This window comes from Protomyctophum bolini (genome assembly GCF_963924005.1).
Source record: "Protomyctophum bolini genome assembly, chromosome: 20".
Classification (NCBI taxonomy): Eukaryota; Metazoa; Chordata; class Actinopteri; order Myctophiformes; family Myctophidae; genus Protomyctophum; species Protomyctophum bolini.
In genome coordinates this window covers 16,737,444-16,759,719 of record NC_137881.1, presented here as the reverse complement: position 1 = coordinate 16,759,719, position 22,276 = coordinate 16,737,444, and the positions used below count along the sequence as shown (strand labels likewise).

Here is a 22,276-nt window from a genome sequence, read left to right as displayed (position 1 = left end):
CTTGGATAAACGTCCAAAAATCGCCAAGGTGGGGGGGGGGGGGGGGGATATAATGCACTCCACATCAGTGGTGGAAAAAGTACTCAGATATTTTTACTTAAGTGAAAGTGAATATATACTGCAATGTAGATGCACTCCGTTACAAGTAAAAGTCCCGTATTCAAAATGTACTTGAGTAAACCCACTGAGCATTTTTGTAGTCTAATAGGCTAAACAACTGGGGTAAAAATAGTCCAAAAATGAAAGTTTTTTGGCAGTCTAGGCTTGATTAGCTAGAGTCCTAGGTTAATACTACTTCCGGTAGACTGGAAATGTGGCTTTTCAAAATAAGAGCTCAATTGGAAAAAATGCTGGCGTGAATTAGATCCTAATTTTTCAATAAATGCTAGCGCTGTAAGGGTTAAAGGAGAATTCCATGCTAGAAGGCTTTCTTACCTTTATTTGTAGTTGTTACGTCCCCACCAAAGAGGTCCAGGTGTTATTTTGTGCAAAAGTGCATTATTGGCTATTTCCCCTAGCATAAGCCCTCAATGGGGGTTGGGTTTTTGCGCTTATTTTCATCGTAATAAGTAGTAAAGTGTGCCGCTTGGGATACTATTCACATTGATTTTTGAGCGATGGAAAAGTGAATTAGCACAACACCCCAATGCCCCATTCAATTCAATGCAATTCAATTCAATGCATTAAGGGCTTATGGTAGGGGGAATAACCAATAATGCGCTTTTCCCCACCCAGCAGGGTGGGGGAGGGAGGGGGGGGGGGGTGATTGACAGGCAGAATCCCTCAGCAGTGACATCCACAAGCAAATAGGACTTATTTTCATTGCAACTGAAAAGGCCTCAGAAGCATGCAGGCTCACTGGAGTGTATTTATCTGTTAAGACCTTTTGAACACGTTTGAAGGACCATAAAGACGTTTTGAGTGCTCTAAAAGCAGCATTGTTATGAGACCTTTACAGCAATAACAAGAAACCATTAATGATAAGGGACAGCAGCGAAATCAAGGGGAATTTAAAAGCTATAGTGAATCAAAGTGTGTCTTTTCAGCATGGACTTGAAGGATTCAACATAGAGGTCAGATCTGATTGAGGTGTGTGTGTGTGTGTGTGTGTGTGTGTGTGTGTGTGTGTGTGTGTGTGTGTGTGTGTGTGTGTGTGTGTGTGTGTGTGTGTGTGTGTGTGTGTGTGTGTGTGTGTGTGTGTGTGTGTGTGTGTGTGTGTGTGTGTGTGTGTGTGTGTGTGTGTGTGTGTGTGTGTGTGTGTGTGTGTGTGTGTGTGTGTGTGTGTGTGTGTGTGTGTGTGTGTGTGTGTGTGTGTCACGGAGGGGGTGAGGGTGTATGGCTGGATGAATGGAGTGATACCATGAACGCATGGAAGGATGAATTAACTGCAGTGGCAGGATGCATAGAGGAGGGTCTATTTCTTCGAATGAAGCCATGGTACAACCGTACAAGAAATACTGTATATGGAAGAGACGGCCATGCTGTGTGTTTTACTGCTCATAGTGAGTAGTTGAGAGAAGAGGAGACACTAAGCCTGTGCATAATGTTAATGCTTAGCCTTAGAGGGACAGGGATGAGTGTAAAATTATGTTAATCAGTGGCTCCTCTTAAAAAGCCAGTGTTCTTGTGGTGGCGTTGTCCCTTTTCGTTAGGCATTTAGTACGTTAAGTTCAGCGGAACCGCGGTCCCACTGCGGTGTGACTGTGACACACTTCTAAGAACCCATAGTATGCCCCAGTAAACATTGACTATAGGGGCCTTTTGTATTTTAAAGGTTCAGTCCGTGTAGAGATCCACTTAGTGTCAGTTCCCGTTTTGCATCATACTGATCGGAACGCACGCAGCCGGTTGAATCTGAAGTTTAACCCATTTTGGGCGGGAATGCTTTTTGGTTTAGCTATTGAAAAATAGCAGATCTACAAGTTCATAGTGCGGCACCGAGTGCCGTGCTACGAGCTCGTAGGTCTGCTATTTTAGAAGCCACACGGAGCCACATTACTGTGACATTGTTTCATTTCTTTAGGGGATTTTACAGCAGGAGAGGGTTTATGTATAAAAGAGAGCAAAGGAGATGTCTCGGGGTGGTTGTTGATATGGATCAATGCACACGTAGGAAGACGAGTGTGTTGGGGAGTGGGGGACGGGGGTTTGGGGGACAGGGGACGGGCAGGAGGTTACATGAAAAGGTTGACCGCGGGTTGTCTTTACACGCCTGCGGGGACAGAAACAGACAGGAGAGAGAGAGAGGTTCATCTGAGGGGAGCAACGAAGCCGTTGGCTCCTTCCCCCTTTTATCTTTCGTTTAATTGTGCTTTGTGGTTGTTCTAAATGAAGGTCCTCTCCCGCAGCGTGTGCCCCCAGGGAGTGGGATATAGGTCTTGGATGTAATGTAATTCAACTGAAGTGAACTTATTTTCTACTTGCGATGCGATGCGATGTGATGCGATGCGATGCGAGAGTGCTGCGGTCTAGCCAACGCCATCCCGGGACTCCTGAATCGCTGTCCTCCACACGGTCCTATCTGTCTCTGACTTTGTCTGTGACCCGTGGTACTGTAGGTCCCCGTAGACTAAGACTAGAGGAACACATTTCTCATGTGGTCCGTCCATGTGACACCTATAGTGCCACACAGCATTCTTGTGTAGACTCCATCCATGGCTCTTTCCTGTTGTGCTGTGAGGGTCCATGTCTTGGCCCCATACAGCAGTACTGACTCCACTGTGAGGGTCCATGTCTCGGCCCCATACAGCAGTACTGACTCCACTGTGAGGGTCCATGTCTCGGCCCCATACAGCAGTACTGACTCCACTGTGAGGGTCCATGTCTCGGCCCCATACAGCAGTACTGACTCCACTGTGAGGGTCCATGTCTCGGCCCCATACAGCAGTACTGACTCCACTGTGAGGGTCCATGTCTCGGCCCCATACAGCAGTACTGACTCCACTGTGAGGGTCCATGTCTCGGCCCCATACAGCAGTACTGACTCCACTGTGAGGGTCCATGTCTCGGCCCCATACAGCAGTACTGACTCTGCTGTAGAACAGTCGCCTCTTGAGGTCTTCTCCCATGCCTCCTCACACCATGCAAGGCATTCCAGGCAAGTGCCCTCCGGACCTTCAGGTGCTGTTCCGTTGAAGCAGTCCAGGCCCGGGATATGGTTTTGGAACCCCACCATGGATTGCGAGTCTCAGAGCATGGTCCATCACTATAATGAACAGGAAGGGGGCCAGAGTGTCACCCTGTAGGACGCCCGCTATAGGTTTGGTTTGAGATCTTCAGTTCATTTCGTTTTATTTCCTTTGTTTGGCGCAAACTTTAAATCTATCCTCAACTATATTATTATCTTGTGTTTCTCTGCCTCCTTTCACTTTATATATAGAATAAGTGGTAGGGAGAACAAAGAGAAGAGGTAGAGAAGAGTAGAGCAACGCATAAGATTACAGTGATGGAGGGAAGATCAAAGAGAGACAGAAAAGGAGCGTGAGGTCATGAGGCTTGAATGGAGGAAAACAGACCGTGTGTGTGTGTGTGTGTGTGTGTGTGTGTGTGTGTGTGTGTGTGTGTGTGACTGTGTGTGTGTGTGTGTGTGTGTGTGTGTGTGTGTGACTGTGTGTGTGTGTGTGTGTGTGTGTGTGTGTGTGTAGCACCATAGCAGTTTGGATTTCTGGATTTGTGAATCTGCTCATTTCTTCTGTCTCTTTGCTTGCGCGCGCACACAAACACGTGCATGTGTGTAAAATGTGTAGCTGTGTGTGTGCACACGCTCATTGGGCGGAAGTAGCCGAGAGAGAGAGAGGTTTTGTCGGTGCACACATGGCAGGCATACAGGCTGTTTGTTCTGTGTGTGCGCGCGTGTGCACGTGTGTGTGTGCTTGCACTGATCCTGAGAAGTTCGATGTGTCTGTATCCATTTGCCTAGGCAATGTGATTTCACTGAACTCCATTCCGTGCGTGTGTGCATTTACAGTTCCATACGCATCTGTCGCGCAACGCGTGGGTGCTCATTTCGCCCACGCTCGGCCTAAGAGACAATTACGGCGGAGGCCATTTGTTATCACAGATGAGGAACATGGCAATAAAAGGTCAAGTGTCTATATGTTCTGCTGTGCCGAGAGAGAGAGAGAGAGAGAGAGAGAGAGAGAGAGAGAGGAAGGCTGATGAGAGACGGCTACAGAGGACACATAAGCAAAGTGGAATAATTGTGCCTGGTTATTAACCTGGGCTATTGATTTGTTCATTATACTAACCTGGCTTAAGTGGATTTGAGTTTCATTATTCCCACCAGTTCAGTTTCATTATCCTTATACCTACAGGCTGAATGTATAAGGATTACGTTTCTTACCCCCTGTCTGATTGTTTAACTGTCTAATTTCGCAAACCACTACGCTGTTCATCGTCATATTTCATGTACAGGCCAAGGATATTATTTTTCAAATCTGCCAACGAACAGATTTGTTTTTGATGGGTGCTATAGTCCCTCCAATGTCTGGCTTTCACTTAATGACGTCATGTGGCAGCCAAGTCTATGGACTTTTGAGCTCCCCCCAAAAAAACAGCACCCCCCCCAAAAAAAAAGCAGGTTAGACGTTCGTTACTGAGAGTGATAATGACACGGAGGCAACAAGGAGGATGTGTTGAACTTGAGAACCTGCACCAGCTACATTAATTCAATAATGAATTACAGTGAATCCATTAATTAATCCTAATGATGTGGAGGCCTGCATACATTAAGCCATGTGAACCAGTCTCTCTCCCAACAAGCCAGACAACTATTACACAATCTCTGATTGTTATAGCGGTGGGCGTGGTTTTCCGGACCCACTGAAAAATCGGCTATTCATTTTTACCCATAGAGATTTACAAAATATTGTAAATATATTTTTGTAAATCTCAGAAAACTGTCAGGATGTAGAAGATTTTTTTAGAATCTGATCTCAGGTCAAAATGGGTTAATGACTAGTATTAAAATGTTGTCTTTTTTTAGGTCCAATGTATTTGCATAGAAGTTCATAAAGTTAATATAAGTAAGTTTAACTAAATGCATTTGAAATTAAAATGAAAATTTTACTTTTCAGGATTCCAATTCAAAAATAGCAAAGTAAATCAGGATTTCAATTCAAATATAGCTGCTATTTTTTTTAATAGGACAGTAATATGCAATGTGGCCCTCTGGAGTGAGTGCACACAGTGGCTCTCTATAATGGGTAAGGGTTGTGTAAGGCAGGACCCTCAAATGCAATTCTTGGTGTGTAAACTGTGTATTCAATTTCAACGTGGACACAATCTCAAGGCAGCATCCCCGGGGATAAAAAATAAAACGCCCGTCATCAAACTCTCCCTTATGCCCCCTTTTACTGTAGGACATACCTGGTGGCACGGCACCGTGAACGCTGGGTTTTCAATCTATTTCTAAATGCAGACGTAAGCAGGTGTTTGTCCTCTTACAACCCACCACCTTATACAAATGCCTTCAGCCATCCTTCCAGGGTGTAAAAAAAAAAGAGGCACTCATGAGCGAGTGTGAGCCCAAATTATGATGGAATGTTGATGTGGTATCAGATGAGACACCGTTTATGTAGTGCATGAGATGCATGTTGAAGTCAGAAATGAAGAGCTTAGTATATCCCTCCCTAGATTAGGAGATGCAAGGCATTCTTTCTGATCCGTAAACAGGAAAGTAAATGGCAGCGCGCATGCGCCAAAAGCAAGAAGTACATTGCAGAAGGGTATGCCAACCCCAACAAAAAAAGAAAAAATCTGAATATATTTTCTCCGTTTGATATCAATGATAAAGCGCTAGGACGTGTACACACGTTGTCGCAATCAGTCGGTTGGATTAGTTATGACGTTCCCACACGTCGTATACGCTCTGAATGTGTTAACCGATGGCAGTAGCCAATATTTATCTGTTCTTAATTGATAGCATACATTTTGCGTCGACTATGTTGGTGTCTGTGTTGGTTTTCTGCAGCCTATACCAAGCTGTAGATTCTGGACATTTATTTGAATTTCTTGTATTGAAGATGTATTTGTTTCCCCTGGCACAAAAGGGGAAATAAAAACAAAATAAACATATACTGGTATCAGTATCAGCTTATCGGCTAAGATTGTTATTTGAAACATCGGTATCGGCCCATCGGGCCAAGAATTTCCCTATCGGTGCATCCGTCATTTTTGGTAAATGCTAGAAATAGGCCATATCTCCATTCCATTTCCCAGAACCAGTGCCCCTTGATTTGACAGTGCACGTGGCCACACACTGTTTCACCCTGCAGTGCACACATCATGTACTGTACTGTTAAGCAGTCTAGCAGATTCTCACATTTGCTCAAATATTAGCTCAATCGGTCTATTCACATAACGTGATGTGACTCACTGATTTGCATGAATTAGATGATACACCTAAAGGCATAATGAACTGGGCGACTGTTTGTCTATTCCAGTGTTGTTTATAGTCCACAACAACAACTCAAGTCCATCATCTTCAGATAATTGGCGCAGAGATGAGAAGGCGGCATTCATTCCACACTATTAGCAGAAGCGTCTCTAGCCCTGACCTTGTTCTGTGCATAATTCACAGGGAAAACCTCTCAGAAGCCCAAACGCACCTGCGCGCCGCGCTCCGTCCTCCTTACATTAGCGTAAATGATTAATCCTCTCTTTCATCCACTCGGGCACGCCAAGAATGAGATCAATGAAATCACTGCTTGTGCATGTACAGTATGTATATTGTGTATGTAATTGTGTGCGTGCGTATGTATGTGCCCCCCCCCTGCCCTCCCATTAAATCCGTCCAGTTTTATCCCTGTTTCTGGTCAGACAGAATTCGGTACATTCATTGTCTGATTTGTTTTATTTATTTTCACAATGTATATTTAAAAAACCCCAGGGTGAAGCGAGCGGTGCCTTTAATGAGTTGATCTGCTGCATCCACTGTCAAGTATTTGTTTGTTTGCAATGCGACAGTGACGCACTCACTGTGAGCTTGTTTATTCTTGTCTATTTTTGTTCTAAACCACTGTTCTAAAACCTACTGAAAGTGTACAAATGGAACCAAATGGACCCTAATGGGTCCATTTGGTTCTATTTGTACTACAAGGTTCCATTTGAGCTACAAGCTCATAGCGCAGCAATCGGTGCAAAATGTCATGAAAATGTGATGCAAACCATTCTTTCAGAGCTTTTTTAACTCAAATCATTGCTTCTGCGGTGGGTACGTACCTGGAACAACATCTTTTCAGATGGGGGTCGGCGGCCAATTACATAGATTTTTGGGGACCTTGACATGAAAAAGGTTTAGCACCATTGACATAAAAACATAGGGTTTTCAGAAAACTGTCAGGATTTAGAAGCCATCTTTTTAGAATCGTCCTCGGGTCTAAATGGGTTAAAGAAAATGTCTCTCTCTCTCTCTCTGCCATCAGGTGACCCCCCCGTTGGGTTCCGTGACGTGCTGCTTCGCGACGGTCCCGAGGGCTTCGCCAAGGCGGTGCGCGCCCACCAGGGCCTGCTGCTGATGGACACCACCTTCAGAGACGCCCATCAGTCACTGCTGGCCACCCGGGTTCGAACCCACGACCTCAAGAAGATCGCGCCGTTCGTCAGCCACCACTTCAACAACCTCTACAGCCTGGAAAACTGGGGAGGTGAGTGTGTGTGTGTGTGTGTGTGTGTGTGTGTGTGTGTGCGTGTGTGCGTGTGTGCGCGTGTGCGCGCGTGTATAACGTGATTGCATACGTGATTAAACATTCAAAGGCTTATATCCATGCTGAAGAAAGTACTTAATAATCAATCGATACTTGAAATCAATGCTATAGCTGGCGCTCGGCAGCTCGCAGTTCTTATCAGGTGTTAGTGGTCTTGGGACGGAAACAACCAATTCTACTGATTTTAAATGAGGCTCGGGTCGCTATAGCGTGCAGCCGGGTGTTTCCAAGGCCCAGTTGGCAGAACTATGGCTAAACTGGTCAGCCATCATCACTTTGTCAGATGTCATGTCAGTCTATTTTAATGAATGGTTACCTGAACTCCTTCTTCCATTTGAACCATGAATATCTCCATATATATACAGTATACCGTATACCATACCATCTGTCACCGCATATACATACTGTGAAATTACCGGCCCAAATCGGCGAGAGCGGGCGTTTTCCTAGGCATTTTGAGCCTTTCCGCCGAGAGCACAATGGTGGAAATCAAAATGTCAGTGAGCCGTTTGGAAGATTGCGTCACCATAAAAAAGTGAAATGGTGTGAGGTGAGTTCAGCGGTAATGAGTAGAGTGCAGTGTTGATGAGGCATGACAATGAACTACTTCGGATTCAAATTATTTCTTTCTTTCTTAATTTTTCTGTAATGAAATGTTTTAATTTGAATCAATGGCAATTATGGCATGACACTCGAGTCGTGACTAAAAAATATACCAGTGAAACTTTACTCTTTTGTTTAATTGAACAAGTTTCACACTACGAGTTAAGTTCAGTCAGACAACCCTTTGAGTGAATTTAGAATATATATTTATTGAGCATAATTGAGCAGATATATGAAGCATAGATTGGCGTACAATTATGTTCCTATTCATTCCCTGTAACATTTTAGTTAAATTATAAGCCAAGTAGAATTACAGGGAATGGATAAGACCCCCATGCAGGGGGATCTAGAAACAGAGCTGTATACAGGTGGATGCTGGGGAGGCGGTGGGGTCCATTTGGTTCCATTTCTACACTCTCAGAGTTAAATTAACATTGATTTTACAATATAAATTGTAAAATCATAGCCGCTGCCTAATGCATGTCAAACTGGGGGTGCTTGAAATTAAACGGGTTGAGTATCACTGCTAGAGCCTGACAATCTTCTCGTAATGGTATATCCCTGGCATATATTTTCAAATGTGGGTCTGCAGGCTAATTAGTGTCAATTTGGGGGTCCTTGACATGAAAAGGTTTGAGAACCAATGCCTCAGGCTATGCTGCTGCTCTCTGTATATGCTCTGATCTTCCTCAATACATCTGACTGTACTTCACCCTGACTGGAACAGAATCGTTCCATAACAACACTCACAATTCAAACATTCACAATATGGATCTTTAGCCGCAAACAAAGGGCCAAAGATTCAAGCCTGGCTTCTTTAAGCAGTTAATGGTGACATGCTGCACGTAATAACAGCTGTAGAATGGTCTGGGATATGGATCGACTGAGAGCCCTCATGTGTATACGTTTTGTCTGTGTTATTGTTGATCGTTCTGTGATTGTTTTTCTGTCATTGATTGCGCTTTCTGTGCCTGAGGAGTCGGGACCCCCTCGAAAACGACTTTCTGCAACACACATGGCGGCTTATCCTCTATTGGCATTTCAAAATAAGAAATATATATATAATCGGTTGATACTTGCTGTAAACATCATTAAGAAATGTAATGTCTGATGCAGGGTTTGGGTTTTTCGCAGTGTTGTATTGTATCAGACAGACCTGAAGAAGAATGAAGCTCGTAGCTTTACTTTGACTAAATCCATTATGTGCAGACAAAGCATTGCAAAGCATTGCAAGAAAACACGAGCAGTCGTATGAATAATTCACATAAGAACAATGCAGATGTGTTTTTCCAGCAATAATGTATTTATTTAAATTTTTACTCGTCTTTCTCATCTTTGAACAGTTGAGCTATACACACCTTGAGCAAATATAATGCAGCTTATAAGGACATAAGCTGCATTCTACTGTACATAACTTAAAAACATCCTCAAATCAAATCCCCCACATGGCATCGTCTCATTATGAACTCGCTAGACTAAAGCAGTCATCTTTCATCACTGCCCGAGAAAGGCGGTGCTTTGAGCATGGTCTCACATATCAAGCAACAGCCTCCTCTATTCTGTTTGATGTTTGAACAGAAATGGTAAAAAAAAGAAGTGAATTGGAGTGATATCCTGATGAAAATGTGCTTAACCCATTTAGACCTGAGAAATGTCAAGTATTTGGCCACGACCACCATCTCAAAATATGTTGTTCCAGGGACCCCCCCCCCCCCCCAGAAAGAAAGATAGATTTGCGCCACATTTTCACGATTTTTCAAAAATAGCAGACCTACAACTATGAGCTTGTAGATCTGCTATTTTTCAATAGCTAAAGTGTAACATAATCCTTAAAACACCAAGAGGGGTTCCCGCCCAGAATGTGTTAAAGCTAAAATCCATAACTTTGCTAACGGACCTGAATGGGATCCAAACCCTGGAGCCCTGCATTCGTGCCAAAATGTCTTCCACTGAGCTAATGTCTGCTACTCGAGGGCAAGGACTGTCTAAAGAGGACAAGACGCGAAGACAGTGTTGGCTGCAATGGGCTATATGCAGCCAACACTTCCGCGTTCAGCTTCCTTGGTCTCAACTGCGCATGTTTCTTTCCTTCCATGGAGCACCATGTGAGCAACGTGGCGGCGCCCTTACGGTCTTCGCGTCCCGTCCTTTTTAGACAGTCCTTGCTCGAGGGGAGGAAGTGTATTTTGACCTCCGGGTACTGTAGTACCACTTGGCCACAACCCTATTATGTTGATCTGGATGAACAAATCAAAGTGGAAGACAGAAGTGCAGCTGTCAGTGTGTCTTGTCAAACTGAAGACAGAAGTGCAGCTGTCAGTGTGTCTTGTCAAACTGACGTTGATAATAATAACAGACAGAAGTGCAGCTGTCAGTGTGTCTTGTCAAACTGACGTTGATAATAATAACAGACAGAAGTGCAGCTGTCAGTGTGTCTTGTCAAACTGACGTTGATAATAATAACAGACAGAAGTGCAGCTGTCAGTGTGTCTTGTCAAACTGACGTTGATAATAATAACAGACAGAAGTGCAGCTGTCAGTGTGTCTTGTCAAACTGACGTTGATAATAATAACAGACAGAAGTGCAGCTGTCAGTGTGTCTTGTCAAACTGACGTTGATAATAATAAGGCACAATCCAATCAAAGTCAAATAACTGAAAGTACAACCTAATACAAAAAGAGAGTTTTATACTCTCAGTTCAAATATTAGTCAAATTAGCACTTAGAACCTTTTATTTGTCAAATGTATAATCATTTGATAAGATTGTATAGACTAGAATTGCTGTAAATCAAGAAATTGCCTCAATCATTTGATCAAGTCCTTCTTTGGTCTTGATTCTACAGACAAGAGGCTCTCAGGGGGCCAACAGCATGAGTTGTGTTTATTCTAGGTAATTATTGTTTGTTTTTTACGCATTGCTAGAAAGCTTTCTCTCCAGATACTATATTGTTCATTTTTGAACAGCTGGAAATAATATTTCACGGAAGGTGCTAATAAGACATCTTGAGGCATGCGTTGATGCCTCTGCGGCCCTTGGAGATCTGCCACATTTGGAGAATAGGATGTTGATCAGCATTTTAATTATTTCACATCTAAAAAAGGCTTAAACAACTGCCGGAAGAAGGAGTAATAGAAGAGAGATGTCATGTTTGCTCAGCCTGTCTCTACTGCAAGGTGGCATCATGTTTGAACATGTACTACAGGATCCATCATTTTAGAGATGTGCCTGTTCATCCTTTGGAGTTTGGAGGCATCAACCGTTTGGCTTCGCCAAACCCCACTTTTGGTCTCGAGAGGGTGTAGAACCCAATGTCTCCGTACACAGGGAGCGGCTGCTTTTCACATTACAAAAAGCACTGAGGATTTAGGAGTTTGCTTCACAGAGAGGGTGCAATTGTTTTGTTTTGTTTTAATCCTTTATTTAACCAAACTAAAACCACATTGTGATTTGTCATCTCTTTTTCCTCAGCAAAGAAAATCCTTTACAAAGACTAGTACTGCACACTGTGGGTACACTAAGATAATCAGAGCCGACTGCCGTAATACACACAATGTGGCCCAACCAGGGCAATAGTCTAATCCTGGGCAGAATGTGCTGTTCAGTCATAGTGTAAAATAAACTTTAGAAGTATTAGGGCTATGTCAAAGAGCAACGCATTTCAATCTAATATCAGCTTAAGCTTTTGAAGCTTAAGGGATATTCTGTTATTAGGATGTTTAAATAACCCCAGCTGGAGGAAGTGTGTAGCATCCATCACTTTTTGCACAGATTCGACAAGAATGCATCTCCGAAATCACTTAACTTAACTTAAAGGGACCACTTCACCACTTTTCAATATATCTTCATATAATAGGTTCTGTGGGCAGTTCAGAAACCTGTCCACCAGTGACATCATCGTTAGACAGATTTTTTTTTTTTAGACAGATTTGTTTTATCGTGAGAACGATGGCTTCCATTTTCGCATTGCAACTTTTCAGGACTAGAAAGTCTGCAGTTTCTAGCTTGGTTTCCCCATCTAATCGATGATGTTACTGGTGGACGGGCCCACAGCCTCTCCTATGAGACACGGACTGAGTAGGGAAGAAATGGTGCCACGATTATTAGTGGGGACCTATTATTACGAAGGCAGGTTGAAAAGTGGTGAAGCGGTCCTTTAACATTGTAAGTGCTCTGTGGTATCAACACTGTGCAGATATGGTGAGCTGATGTTTTTGTCTTTCTAATTCCTGAGTGGTTCGGGGGACAGACAGGGTGAATGAATCACTGAGGAGAATTATACCAGCAGGATCTCTCAAGGCATCAACAACCCCCGCATGCATCAATCAGGGGAGGAGAAAACAGAATGGGGCTCTCGCTCATAATTATTTGAACACTTGCAGGCAGAATAAAACCCTTGGTGGTTATTCTCTGACGGAAACATCCTTGGATTTAGGTAGTCTGCGCCGCAATCGTTCCCCTATAAAGATAATGTTGAGGCGTGTTTACAGGCATAACAATAATGCACGCGACGTTTTAAAGCCGGCACGTGTAAAAGCGATCATGTATGCATTGCGAGACGCTGAATGTTATATGCGACGTACACAATGGGACCATCAATCCCAAGGCATGTGTGTGCATCTCATTCCACTCGTGCACACAATGTAAATTTGCCTTTTGATATTCGGTCACTGTGTTTACATACGGTATGCAAAGTAACATGAAACATGTTTTTCATGTTACTGTTTTTTTTGCTTCGTTTTTCCCACAGATCACCTTACTTTTAACCACTTGAGCCCTATATACTTTGTATGAATAAGTTTGGTCATATTCGAGCAGGCCCGGCCCTTCCTACAGGCCGACTAGGGGCCGACTAGCGCCTGGGGCGCCATGGGAGAGGGGTGCCCAGTGTCCCCCCAGTGCCTCCCCAGTACCTCCCCAATGTCTGCCCAGGCCCTCCCTAGTGACTCCCCAGTGCCTCCCCAGTGTCCCCCCTGAGTGCCTCCTTTCTTTCCGCGAAAAATCCGCCTGGGGCGCCAAATTGCTCAGGACCGGCCCTGTATTCGGGGCAGGGTTGATGTTGTTTAACACTCAAGCCAAGTGTGAACAACTCCCCCTGTGTTCCATCTTATATAGGACAAGCTCCAACACGGGTTAACTTGATTTATAACATCAACCTTTAGGACTCTGAATCTTCCCATAATCACCAAATTACTCTACTTTGGCCTAAAATGTTGCTTTTCTTGTGTGAAGGCAGTATACGGCTGCAGAACATAGAAAAACCAAAAAAAGAAGAAAGAAATCACTGAATAGACATAGTGAGACATGGTGAGAATGAACTACCGTATATTAGCACGTCCTGAATTGTCCTCTTCTCTAGAGTTGTCCCGATACCATTTCTTTCAGAAAGTACTTAATTTTTAGTACTCGCAAATAACGAGTACTGATACGAGTACTTTTTATTTTTGTTGAGTAACCACTTATTGTACCCCCTTTTTCTCATAGATTCAAATGGATCTCCGATCTACACTTGTCAGTTGTCATTTATTCTTGTATGTCGGCTGTTTCTGGCGATTTGCTGCAGTGTTGGGTCAGACTTGCTGATAGATATTTCTATTCATATTTTATTGATTCACATATTAATGTAATGTTAAAAATTGTCCTCGCTCTGGTGTACAGGATTGCCCTGTCACCGAGTAAGGGACATTTTGTCTCACCCCATGAGATAAACCGTGAACAACAGAATCCGTAATCATGGAACATGATTACCAGTCACTTGCTCCCGTTGCGTTCGTTCAGCCTAGTGTCAGTTGGATGTTTTGGTACCCGGGTCAAAGTATCAGGGGCCGGTTCCGAGTACTTGAGTGTGGTATCGGCCCGAGTACCCGATACCAGTATCGGTATCGTAACAACTCATCTTCTCTATGGCAGCTCTCATTGCAAAGTGGTCAAAGATATGGCAATATAAGTCATGTATCATGTATGCTCAAATCACTAGGAGCGGAAATAAATCACCGAGGGGAGAAGGACCACCCGTCTATTAACCCATTTAGACCTACAAAATAGATTCTACAAAATGTCTTCTAAATCATGACAGTTTTCTGAATAACCTGTGTTTCTATATCAGTGGTTCTCAAACTATTTCATGTCAAGGATCCCAGGAAGTATTTGGCCTCCGACCCCCATCTGAAAATATGTAGTTCCAGGGACCTCCCAGAAGCAAAGATTTGAGTTAAAAACGCTTGCGCCACATTTCTACGATTTCCCCCCCAAAAATAGCAGATCTACAGACTCGTAGCGAGCTTGTAGATCTGTTATTTTCCAATAGCTCAAGTATAACATGATGCTTGAAAACCAAAATGGGGTTCCCGCCCAAAATGGGTTAAACACATGTTGTCTCCAGCAGACAAAATGTCCCTACACAGTCAAGCCAACGGTGAAGATTACAAAGTGTCAAGAGATAGTGAAATATTACGTTCACATAAGTTTCCACCTGCTCACAGGCAGGCAGAATAAATCATTGTAGAAGATTATGGCAGTGAAGTCTCTCTGAGGATTTAAGCAGTCCCCTGTGATAGAGTACAGTCCTCCTATGCCATACAGTGTGTATAAGATATAATAACAAACTGGGTCAGATAGTGCTATCTACAGTAAATAAAAAACAGCCTCGTACATTAATCCTGCTCTCTGCGGTAGTATATAGAGGCTACTGGAGAAAATGCTTTGTTTGAATGTCACGACTCATGCGTGTGTGCACTGCAAACCAAATGATTATGTCGTGTCACAAAACCGCTTGTGTTTCTTCTGTGACCGAAGCTGAATTATGACGGCTGTGAAGAGGTTTAGATGACCCCCCTCAGCCCTGCCCTGCACCTCCCCCAAGCATTACCTCAAGAGCATGGAGTGAGAATAATGCACCAAGCATGGGGTAATAAATGGGACTATGGCAATGGCATGGTTGGTTCCTCCCTTTCGTGTAATTCGAACGTATCCAATAGAAAGCAGCATACTTATTAATTACAACTGTGTAAATGTAAGCGCATATCTAATTTATTCACCATCTGTCTTCGCTTGTAACTGGAATGTAATGAAACAGTCGGGACTTTTGCAGCGGACTGTGCACAGAAGCGTGAAAGCTATTGGATCTTTGATGGCGTACAATTTAATGCGGCAAAATTGAAAGCATTCATGCTGATCCGATGGGATAAATTATCTCGGTGCACACACGCTGACGACGTATCGGGGTCGCGGCTGCAGTGGACGCTGGGCTAAAGTGCAGATAATTGTGCCGAAAGGTCGGGCGAGGTGTTTAGCGCAGTGTGGATTTCGTCGACTAAAACTATGACAATTTTTCTTTTGTCGACTACCTTTTTTCACTGACACAAATGGAAAATGAATGAAAACTAAGCTATGATGACTAAAACTAAGACTAAATATAATTATTGACAATTTTGTCAACAAATAAAAACTAGACAAAAATGTTAGGGAGGGACTAGTGGACATGAGAAGTAAAAGACACAAGTCATGTTACACTTGGTCGCATGCTGAAAAATGTGTAATGCCATTACGACGGCATCAAGGCCCGACAAAATACATTTTAGTCGACTAAATCAACTGTAGATTAAGTCGACTAATATCTTATGATATTTAGTCGGCTAAAACTAGACAGGGTGACAAAAATGTGACTAAAACTAAATGAAGAGAGACTATGACTAAAACTAAGATCAAAACTTGCTGTCAAAAACAACACTGGTTTAGTCAATTTTACTGATATGTCTTTTACTGTTCCTACAGTATAAGGGAAGAGATTCAAGAGAAGACATCTGGAAAAGTACAAGTAGTTATGCGTCTGTTCCCTCTTTGTCCTTATAAACACCCAACGGTGTGACAAAATTTGTTTTTAATTGAGCTATTAATTGTTTAGTGGTGTAATGTACCATGAGGTGTCTTCTTGAAGATGATACAATGGTGTGTGTGTGTGTGTGTGTGTGTGTGTGTGTGTGTGTGTGTGTGTGTGTGTGTGTGTGTGTGTGTGTGTGTGTGTGTGTGTGTGTGTGTGTGTGTGTGTGTGTGTGTGTGTGTGTGTGTGTGTGCGTGTGTGTGCGCGTGTGTCGGATTAAAACTACAGTATGTCCACAACTGTTCAAATTCATGAATACATTTTTATTTAGGTTCAATCTTTGGTGCAAGAGATGAGGCAGAATTCACTGCTTATGCCCTTTTATCTTTTTTTTTTACAGATTCAATTAAATGAAAAATGTCTTAATTTAATTACTTTTTAATTGGCAAGCAATGGAGTGAACCCCAAGGTGTGTACTCCCACGTATCAGTCATGCGTGCCAGAACTTTACACTCCAAAACATCTCTAAAATCATTATTCCCCTCTCTGATTACAGGATTAAAAAGGAGACTTTGCTCGCCACTCAGGGGTGTAATGGTCTGATTGAAATCCTTTTGGCAATCTTGTGTGCCGTGCGGTACAGCATGAAACAACCCGGAAACCAGGTTAGCCGTGACCCAGTTTTGGGGGTCCCGAGTCTCTGACTTTTTAACGACGGAAACAATTACACTTCCAAAAGTCCAAGACCGAGACCTCCCAAAATGTTCTCATTGAAAAATAAATTGGTTTATTGCTCGAGAAACATTCTAACCACCTCCTCCCGGGGTGGGGAAGTATGAGTTCACACACAGTGAACATTCTAACCACCTCCTCCCGGGGTGGGGAAGTATGAGTTCACACACAGTGAACATTCTAACCACCTCCTCCCGGGGTGGGGAAGTATGAGTTCACACACAGTGAACATTCTAACCACCTCCTCCCAGGGTGGGGAAGCATGAGTTCACACACAGTGAACATTCTAACCACCTCCTCCCAGGGTGGGGAAGCATGAGTTCACACAGAGTGAACATTCTAACCACCTCCTCCCGGGGTGGGGAAGTATGAGTTCAAACCAGTGTGTTAAATGAACTCTTGAGAGTGTAGATATTAGCCCACGAGGAGTTCAATTTAACCCATTATTTATTTATTTATTATTATTTATTTTTTTAACTTTTCTTTTTTACCCAAATCTTTGATTAATTGAATCCAACACTCTGTATTCGACTGTGTGGACGGTGTGGTTGCACTTAGTATTCACTCCCTGTCCAAACGGTGGATGACATTTAGTGATGACAGTGTTAGATCAGCAGAAAAGCCACTGAAGGCTCCAATATTTCTTGGCGATGTGATAAACGGGCGTGGGGTTCACTAATCTCCCCGGCCTGAAGCCGCGGGGACATGACTGAGTGATATGCTATCTGCAGATTCTGCATGTTTCTTTTAGATTCTCAAAACGACTTTGAAATTATTATGATGAAAGTGTTCCAGTGAACTTTCTCCCTCCCAGTGTGACAGAGTAGATGGCTTTGCCACCTGCGTGCGTGCGGCTCATTTCTATAAACGATATGATCGCCCGTTACAAAATGTATGTTTTTGGTGAATTAAATAACATTCGCGGAACATGTTACGTAGCGATTTTACTCTAAAATGTACACTACTGTGTGTGTGTGTGTGTGTGTGTGTGTGTGTGTGTGTGTGTTTAGGCGCCACCTTCGACGTGGCCATGCGCTTCCTGTCCGAGTGTCCGTGGAAGAGGCTGCAGGAGCTGAGGGCCCTGATCCCCAACGTGCCCTTCCAGATGCTGCTGAGGGGAGCCAACGCTGTGGGATACACCAACTACCCTGACAACGCCGTCTTCAAGTGAGTTAGAACAGCGACACACTAGCCTCGGAAACTTTAACTGTTGAAAAATAGCAGATCTGCAAGCTCAACTTTTGAAAAGTTGTGAAACTGTGTGCAATTCTTGGAATATATACTGTATATTAATTCACAGCAAACGTTTTTAACTCAAATCTTTGCTTCTCGGGGGTGTCTCTGGAACAATATATTTTTAGATGGGGGTCCGGCGGCCAATTACATACAATTTTCGGGGGTCCTTGACATGAAATAGTTAGAATGTGTTTTTCAGAACACTGTCAGGATTTAGAAGACATTTGTATAATCTGTTCTCAGTCCTAAATGGGTTAAGTGAGTTACTGACTAATACCAACTACTCTCATAGCTATAGGGATGGAGCTCGTTATTGTTTTTATTGATAACGAGCACCTTATCGATCAGGCTTAACGAGCCCGGGTTCTTATCGAACCCACTATCGAGCATTTTCTGTTATTTTGTGGAAAGACGGGAGTCAACAATACATTCTGAACGGAACCAGTATCTTTTACTATATGGGCTTCAAATACAGTACTTTTCTAACTGACGGAAGGCAATTGACCTTTTTGCCAATACAATTAAATTAAAGAAACTGTTATTAGTGTGTACTGTCACTTTATCCCCGAGATGACGAGATTGATTAAATTATGCACTGAATGCCATGCCCAGGCAAACCGAGAATTTGCACTTTTAATTGGATTTCAATAGAGGAGACCCTTGCGCAACATGTGAGTGAGCCTTATTTGTCTTCCCTGTCACAGAAGAACAGGCTGAAATCAAGCATAAAAAACCCAACTACAAATAGACCTCTTCCCCTGTCCACAGCCCTCTGTCTAATTTAGTTTCTTTGTCTGCTGGCAGTGCTGGCGCTTCTGGGTCTCATTGGGAAGAAACGGCGTTTCAAAACACACTGAGCTCAGTCAACTGAGAGAGACGTACGCCCCACCACCACCACACACACGCACACACACGCACACACACACACACACACACACACACACACACACACACACACACACACACACATACACACCCCCGATAGTCCTAACCCCCCACCTCAACCCCCACTAGACGAAGACAAGCGTCAAGGATTTAGTTTGGCTAGTCAGTCAGTCACCGATCCGATACACACGTGTGCATACACACACACGCACACACACACACACACACACACACGCACGCACGCACGCACGCACGCGCACACACACACACACACACACACACACACACACACACACACACACACACACACACACACACACACACACACACACACACACACACACACACACACACACACACACACACACACACACACACTCCCCCCACGGTACGTACAGCCCCCCAGTCTTATTTTCTCCAAAGCGCTAGGCTAATTTTATTACCCCCCAGCCCGCTCACACGATCTACAGGTGGAAAAAAACTAAAATTGTCAACCGTATGAGAGAATGATTTCTCGTTGCGAGTTTGGAATCGTATCGTTTGTTCTGCTTCGCACAACAAAGCAGCAAAACAAGATTGCATGAAGTTGGCTCAAGTGTCAACGTCTCCTCCCCCTCAGGGACGAAAATACCACGGGCTACTGTTTTACCTACCTTTAGCTTTGTTTTGTATGAATAAGTCAGTATATGATCCATCATGTGCCATTGTGCCCCCCCCCCCCCCCCCTTCGTGATACGATCCAATAATCCAATCGATGTCCACAGCGCGCTCCCAAGTTTGCGAAACTAATCATATAATGCTGTGTGTGTGTGTGTGTGTGTGTGTGTGTGTGTGTGTGTGTGTGTGTGTGTGTGTGTGTGTGTGTGTGTGTGTGTGTGTGTGTGTGTGTGTGTGTGTGTGTGTGTGTGTGTGTGTGTGTGTGTGTGTGTGTGCGCGCGTGTGTGCTGATGTCCATGCAATACAACAATAAAATTGATGTCACTGAAGCAAAGCATAGTCTTGAAATGCATTCTCAACCTTTCAGTTTTCTCGTTTGAAACGAGCTATATTCAAATAGCGATAACTAAATAACAGAATATGTAATAAACTCACTTTTTCTCTGGGCTAAAGTAGATTAGTAGATCTTCATTATCCATTCATTATTACTACAGTCATAGTTTTAGTCACCTTAGCTTACCGGTAAGTCTTCATCTAGTTTCCATTTAGTTTTCGTCAGTGGAAAAAAGGACATTTCGACGGACATTTTTCCGTCATAGTTTTAGTCGACAAAATCAACACTGCGAGGCACATACCGTATTCACAGCACACAGTGTGCCTCGGCACACCGTCTGGGTGCTGCTGCTCTACTGCCCCCATTTCACGCAGAGATGGGAACTAATTGCACCCTCATACTATCGGGCATAAATAATCCTAGTGCACCTCATTCATGAAATGTTGCTATTATGATAACTTTTCCTCTCAATGTGTTCTACAAATGTCTGACTGTTTTCTTGAAAAAGCTATGTTTCTATGTCAGTTTCTATGTCAGTCGTTCTCAAACACTTTCATGTCACTTTTCACGATTCTTAAAAAATAGCAAGCTTGTAGCGCACCACTCGGTGGCGCGCTATGAGCTTGTAGATCTGCTCTTTTTCAATAGATAGCATTACATAATGCTTAAAACACCAAAAGGGGTTTTTTGGTTTGCAGTTCAGTTTAAACCAGTGGTTCTCCAAACTTGTTCATGTCAAGGACCCCCAAATTGGCACTAATTAGCTCGCGGACCCCCATTTGAAGAGATATGCCACGGACCCCCTCATTTACGACTAGCAGTGATTCTCAACCCGTTTTATTTCAAGGAGCCCCCAGTTTGACATTAATTTATAGGCTACGGAGCGCCATTTAATGGCATTTCTATCTCTGAGACCCCAATTTATATTGTAAAATCAACGTTAATTTAACTCTGAGTGTGTACAAATGGTAGAAAATGGACCTGTTAACTCTCTGAGTTACAGACACATAAGGGCCCATTTGGTTCCTAACTATATATTTAGCTGGGGGACCCCCTGGAACTCCCTCAAGGTACCCCACTTTGGGAACCACTGGTTTTAAACAACTACAGCAGATTATAATCATGGCAGGCTAGTAAGCAACACAGCTGCAGTTAATCGAATGTGTGTCCAGAGCCTAGAGTTATTATACCGTATGGGTGCGTACGTACGTGCACGTGTTTTAAATGAATCATGAGTGGTGGTGAAATGACACACACCTCCTCTGTCTACAGACTACGCCACGCCACCCTCTGTTTTTCTATTCTCCTTCCCTATCGTAAACTTGTTATTTATCCCTCACCTCTACTTTCACACCCTTTTTATTCCCCCATTCATCTCTGTGTATTACATTGTTTTCTTTAATGTGCACTCCTTATTCTGTCCATCTTCTCTCCTCTTGCATCTGTTAACCCATGTTGGGCGGAAAACCCTTTTGGTGTTTTAAGCATTATTGTTATACTTTAGCTATTGAAAAATAGCAGATCTACAAGCTCATAGCACGGCACCAAGTTTGTTTGAGAACGACTGACATACAGTAGAAAACTGTCAGGATTTAGAAGGCATTATTTTGTAGAATCGTTCCCAGGTCAAAATGGGTTAAAGGTTTCATGACATTATTTATTTTTTTCGTTTTTCTTTTAGGTTATATGACCTCAATTACAGCATCCCAAACCTGAACTTTGAACATTCAGTGGATTTCCATGTGGCCTGGGGTTTTCTCTGTGTGTTCTGAAGCCTTTTGAGTTGCAATGAAAAGAGGCAAAATCCCTCAACAGGGATGTATTTATGGGATTTGGGGACTGTTATAGTCCACAAGGCAAATCAGAGCACACAGTCAGAATGCCCCAGGCCACAGAAAAGTTCAGGTTTTTTGGGTGAAATTGAGCTCAGAAACCTACAATAATAAAAATTACAAAAACTAGTTTTTTAGGTCACGATCCCTTTACGCTCATCGCTATCCTCCTCTCCTCTCCTCTTTGCACCTGTTTTACTCTCTATCCTCCTCTCCTCTCCTCTGTGCACCTGTTTTACTCTCCCCTCCCTTCTTCCTGTTTCTCCTTTACTTTCCTCCCTTCCTCTCCCTCCTCCGCTTCCTTCACGTCCTCTCCTCTTTTATCATCTCCCTCTCCTGTTTGTTCCTCAGCTTCTAACTTATTTTCCCATCTCTTACGTTATCCTTTCCCTTCCTTTCTCTTCCTTTCTCTTCTCTTTCTCTTCTCTTCTCTCTTCTCTTCTCTTCTCTTCTCTTCTCTTCTCTTCTCTTCT

The 22,276-nt window shown here is 43.3% G+C and overlaps 1 protein-coding gene across 1 annotated transcript in view; it reads left to right on the top strand.

Annotated features, from left to right (window-relative positions):
• LOC308334920 (pyruvate carboxylase, mitochondrial-like) overlaps positions 1–22,276 on the top strand; it is a 378,126-nt gene that overhangs the window by 276,463 nt on the left and 79,387 nt on the right. The window contains exons 15-16 of the mRNA XM_080791818.1: positions 7,425–7,646; positions 17,870–18,026. Of these exons, the coding sequence (XP_080647944.1) occupies positions 7,425–7,646; positions 17,870–18,026 (379 nt within the window). The remainder of the gene's footprint in view (positions 1–7,424; positions 7,647–17,869; positions 18,027–22,276) is intronic.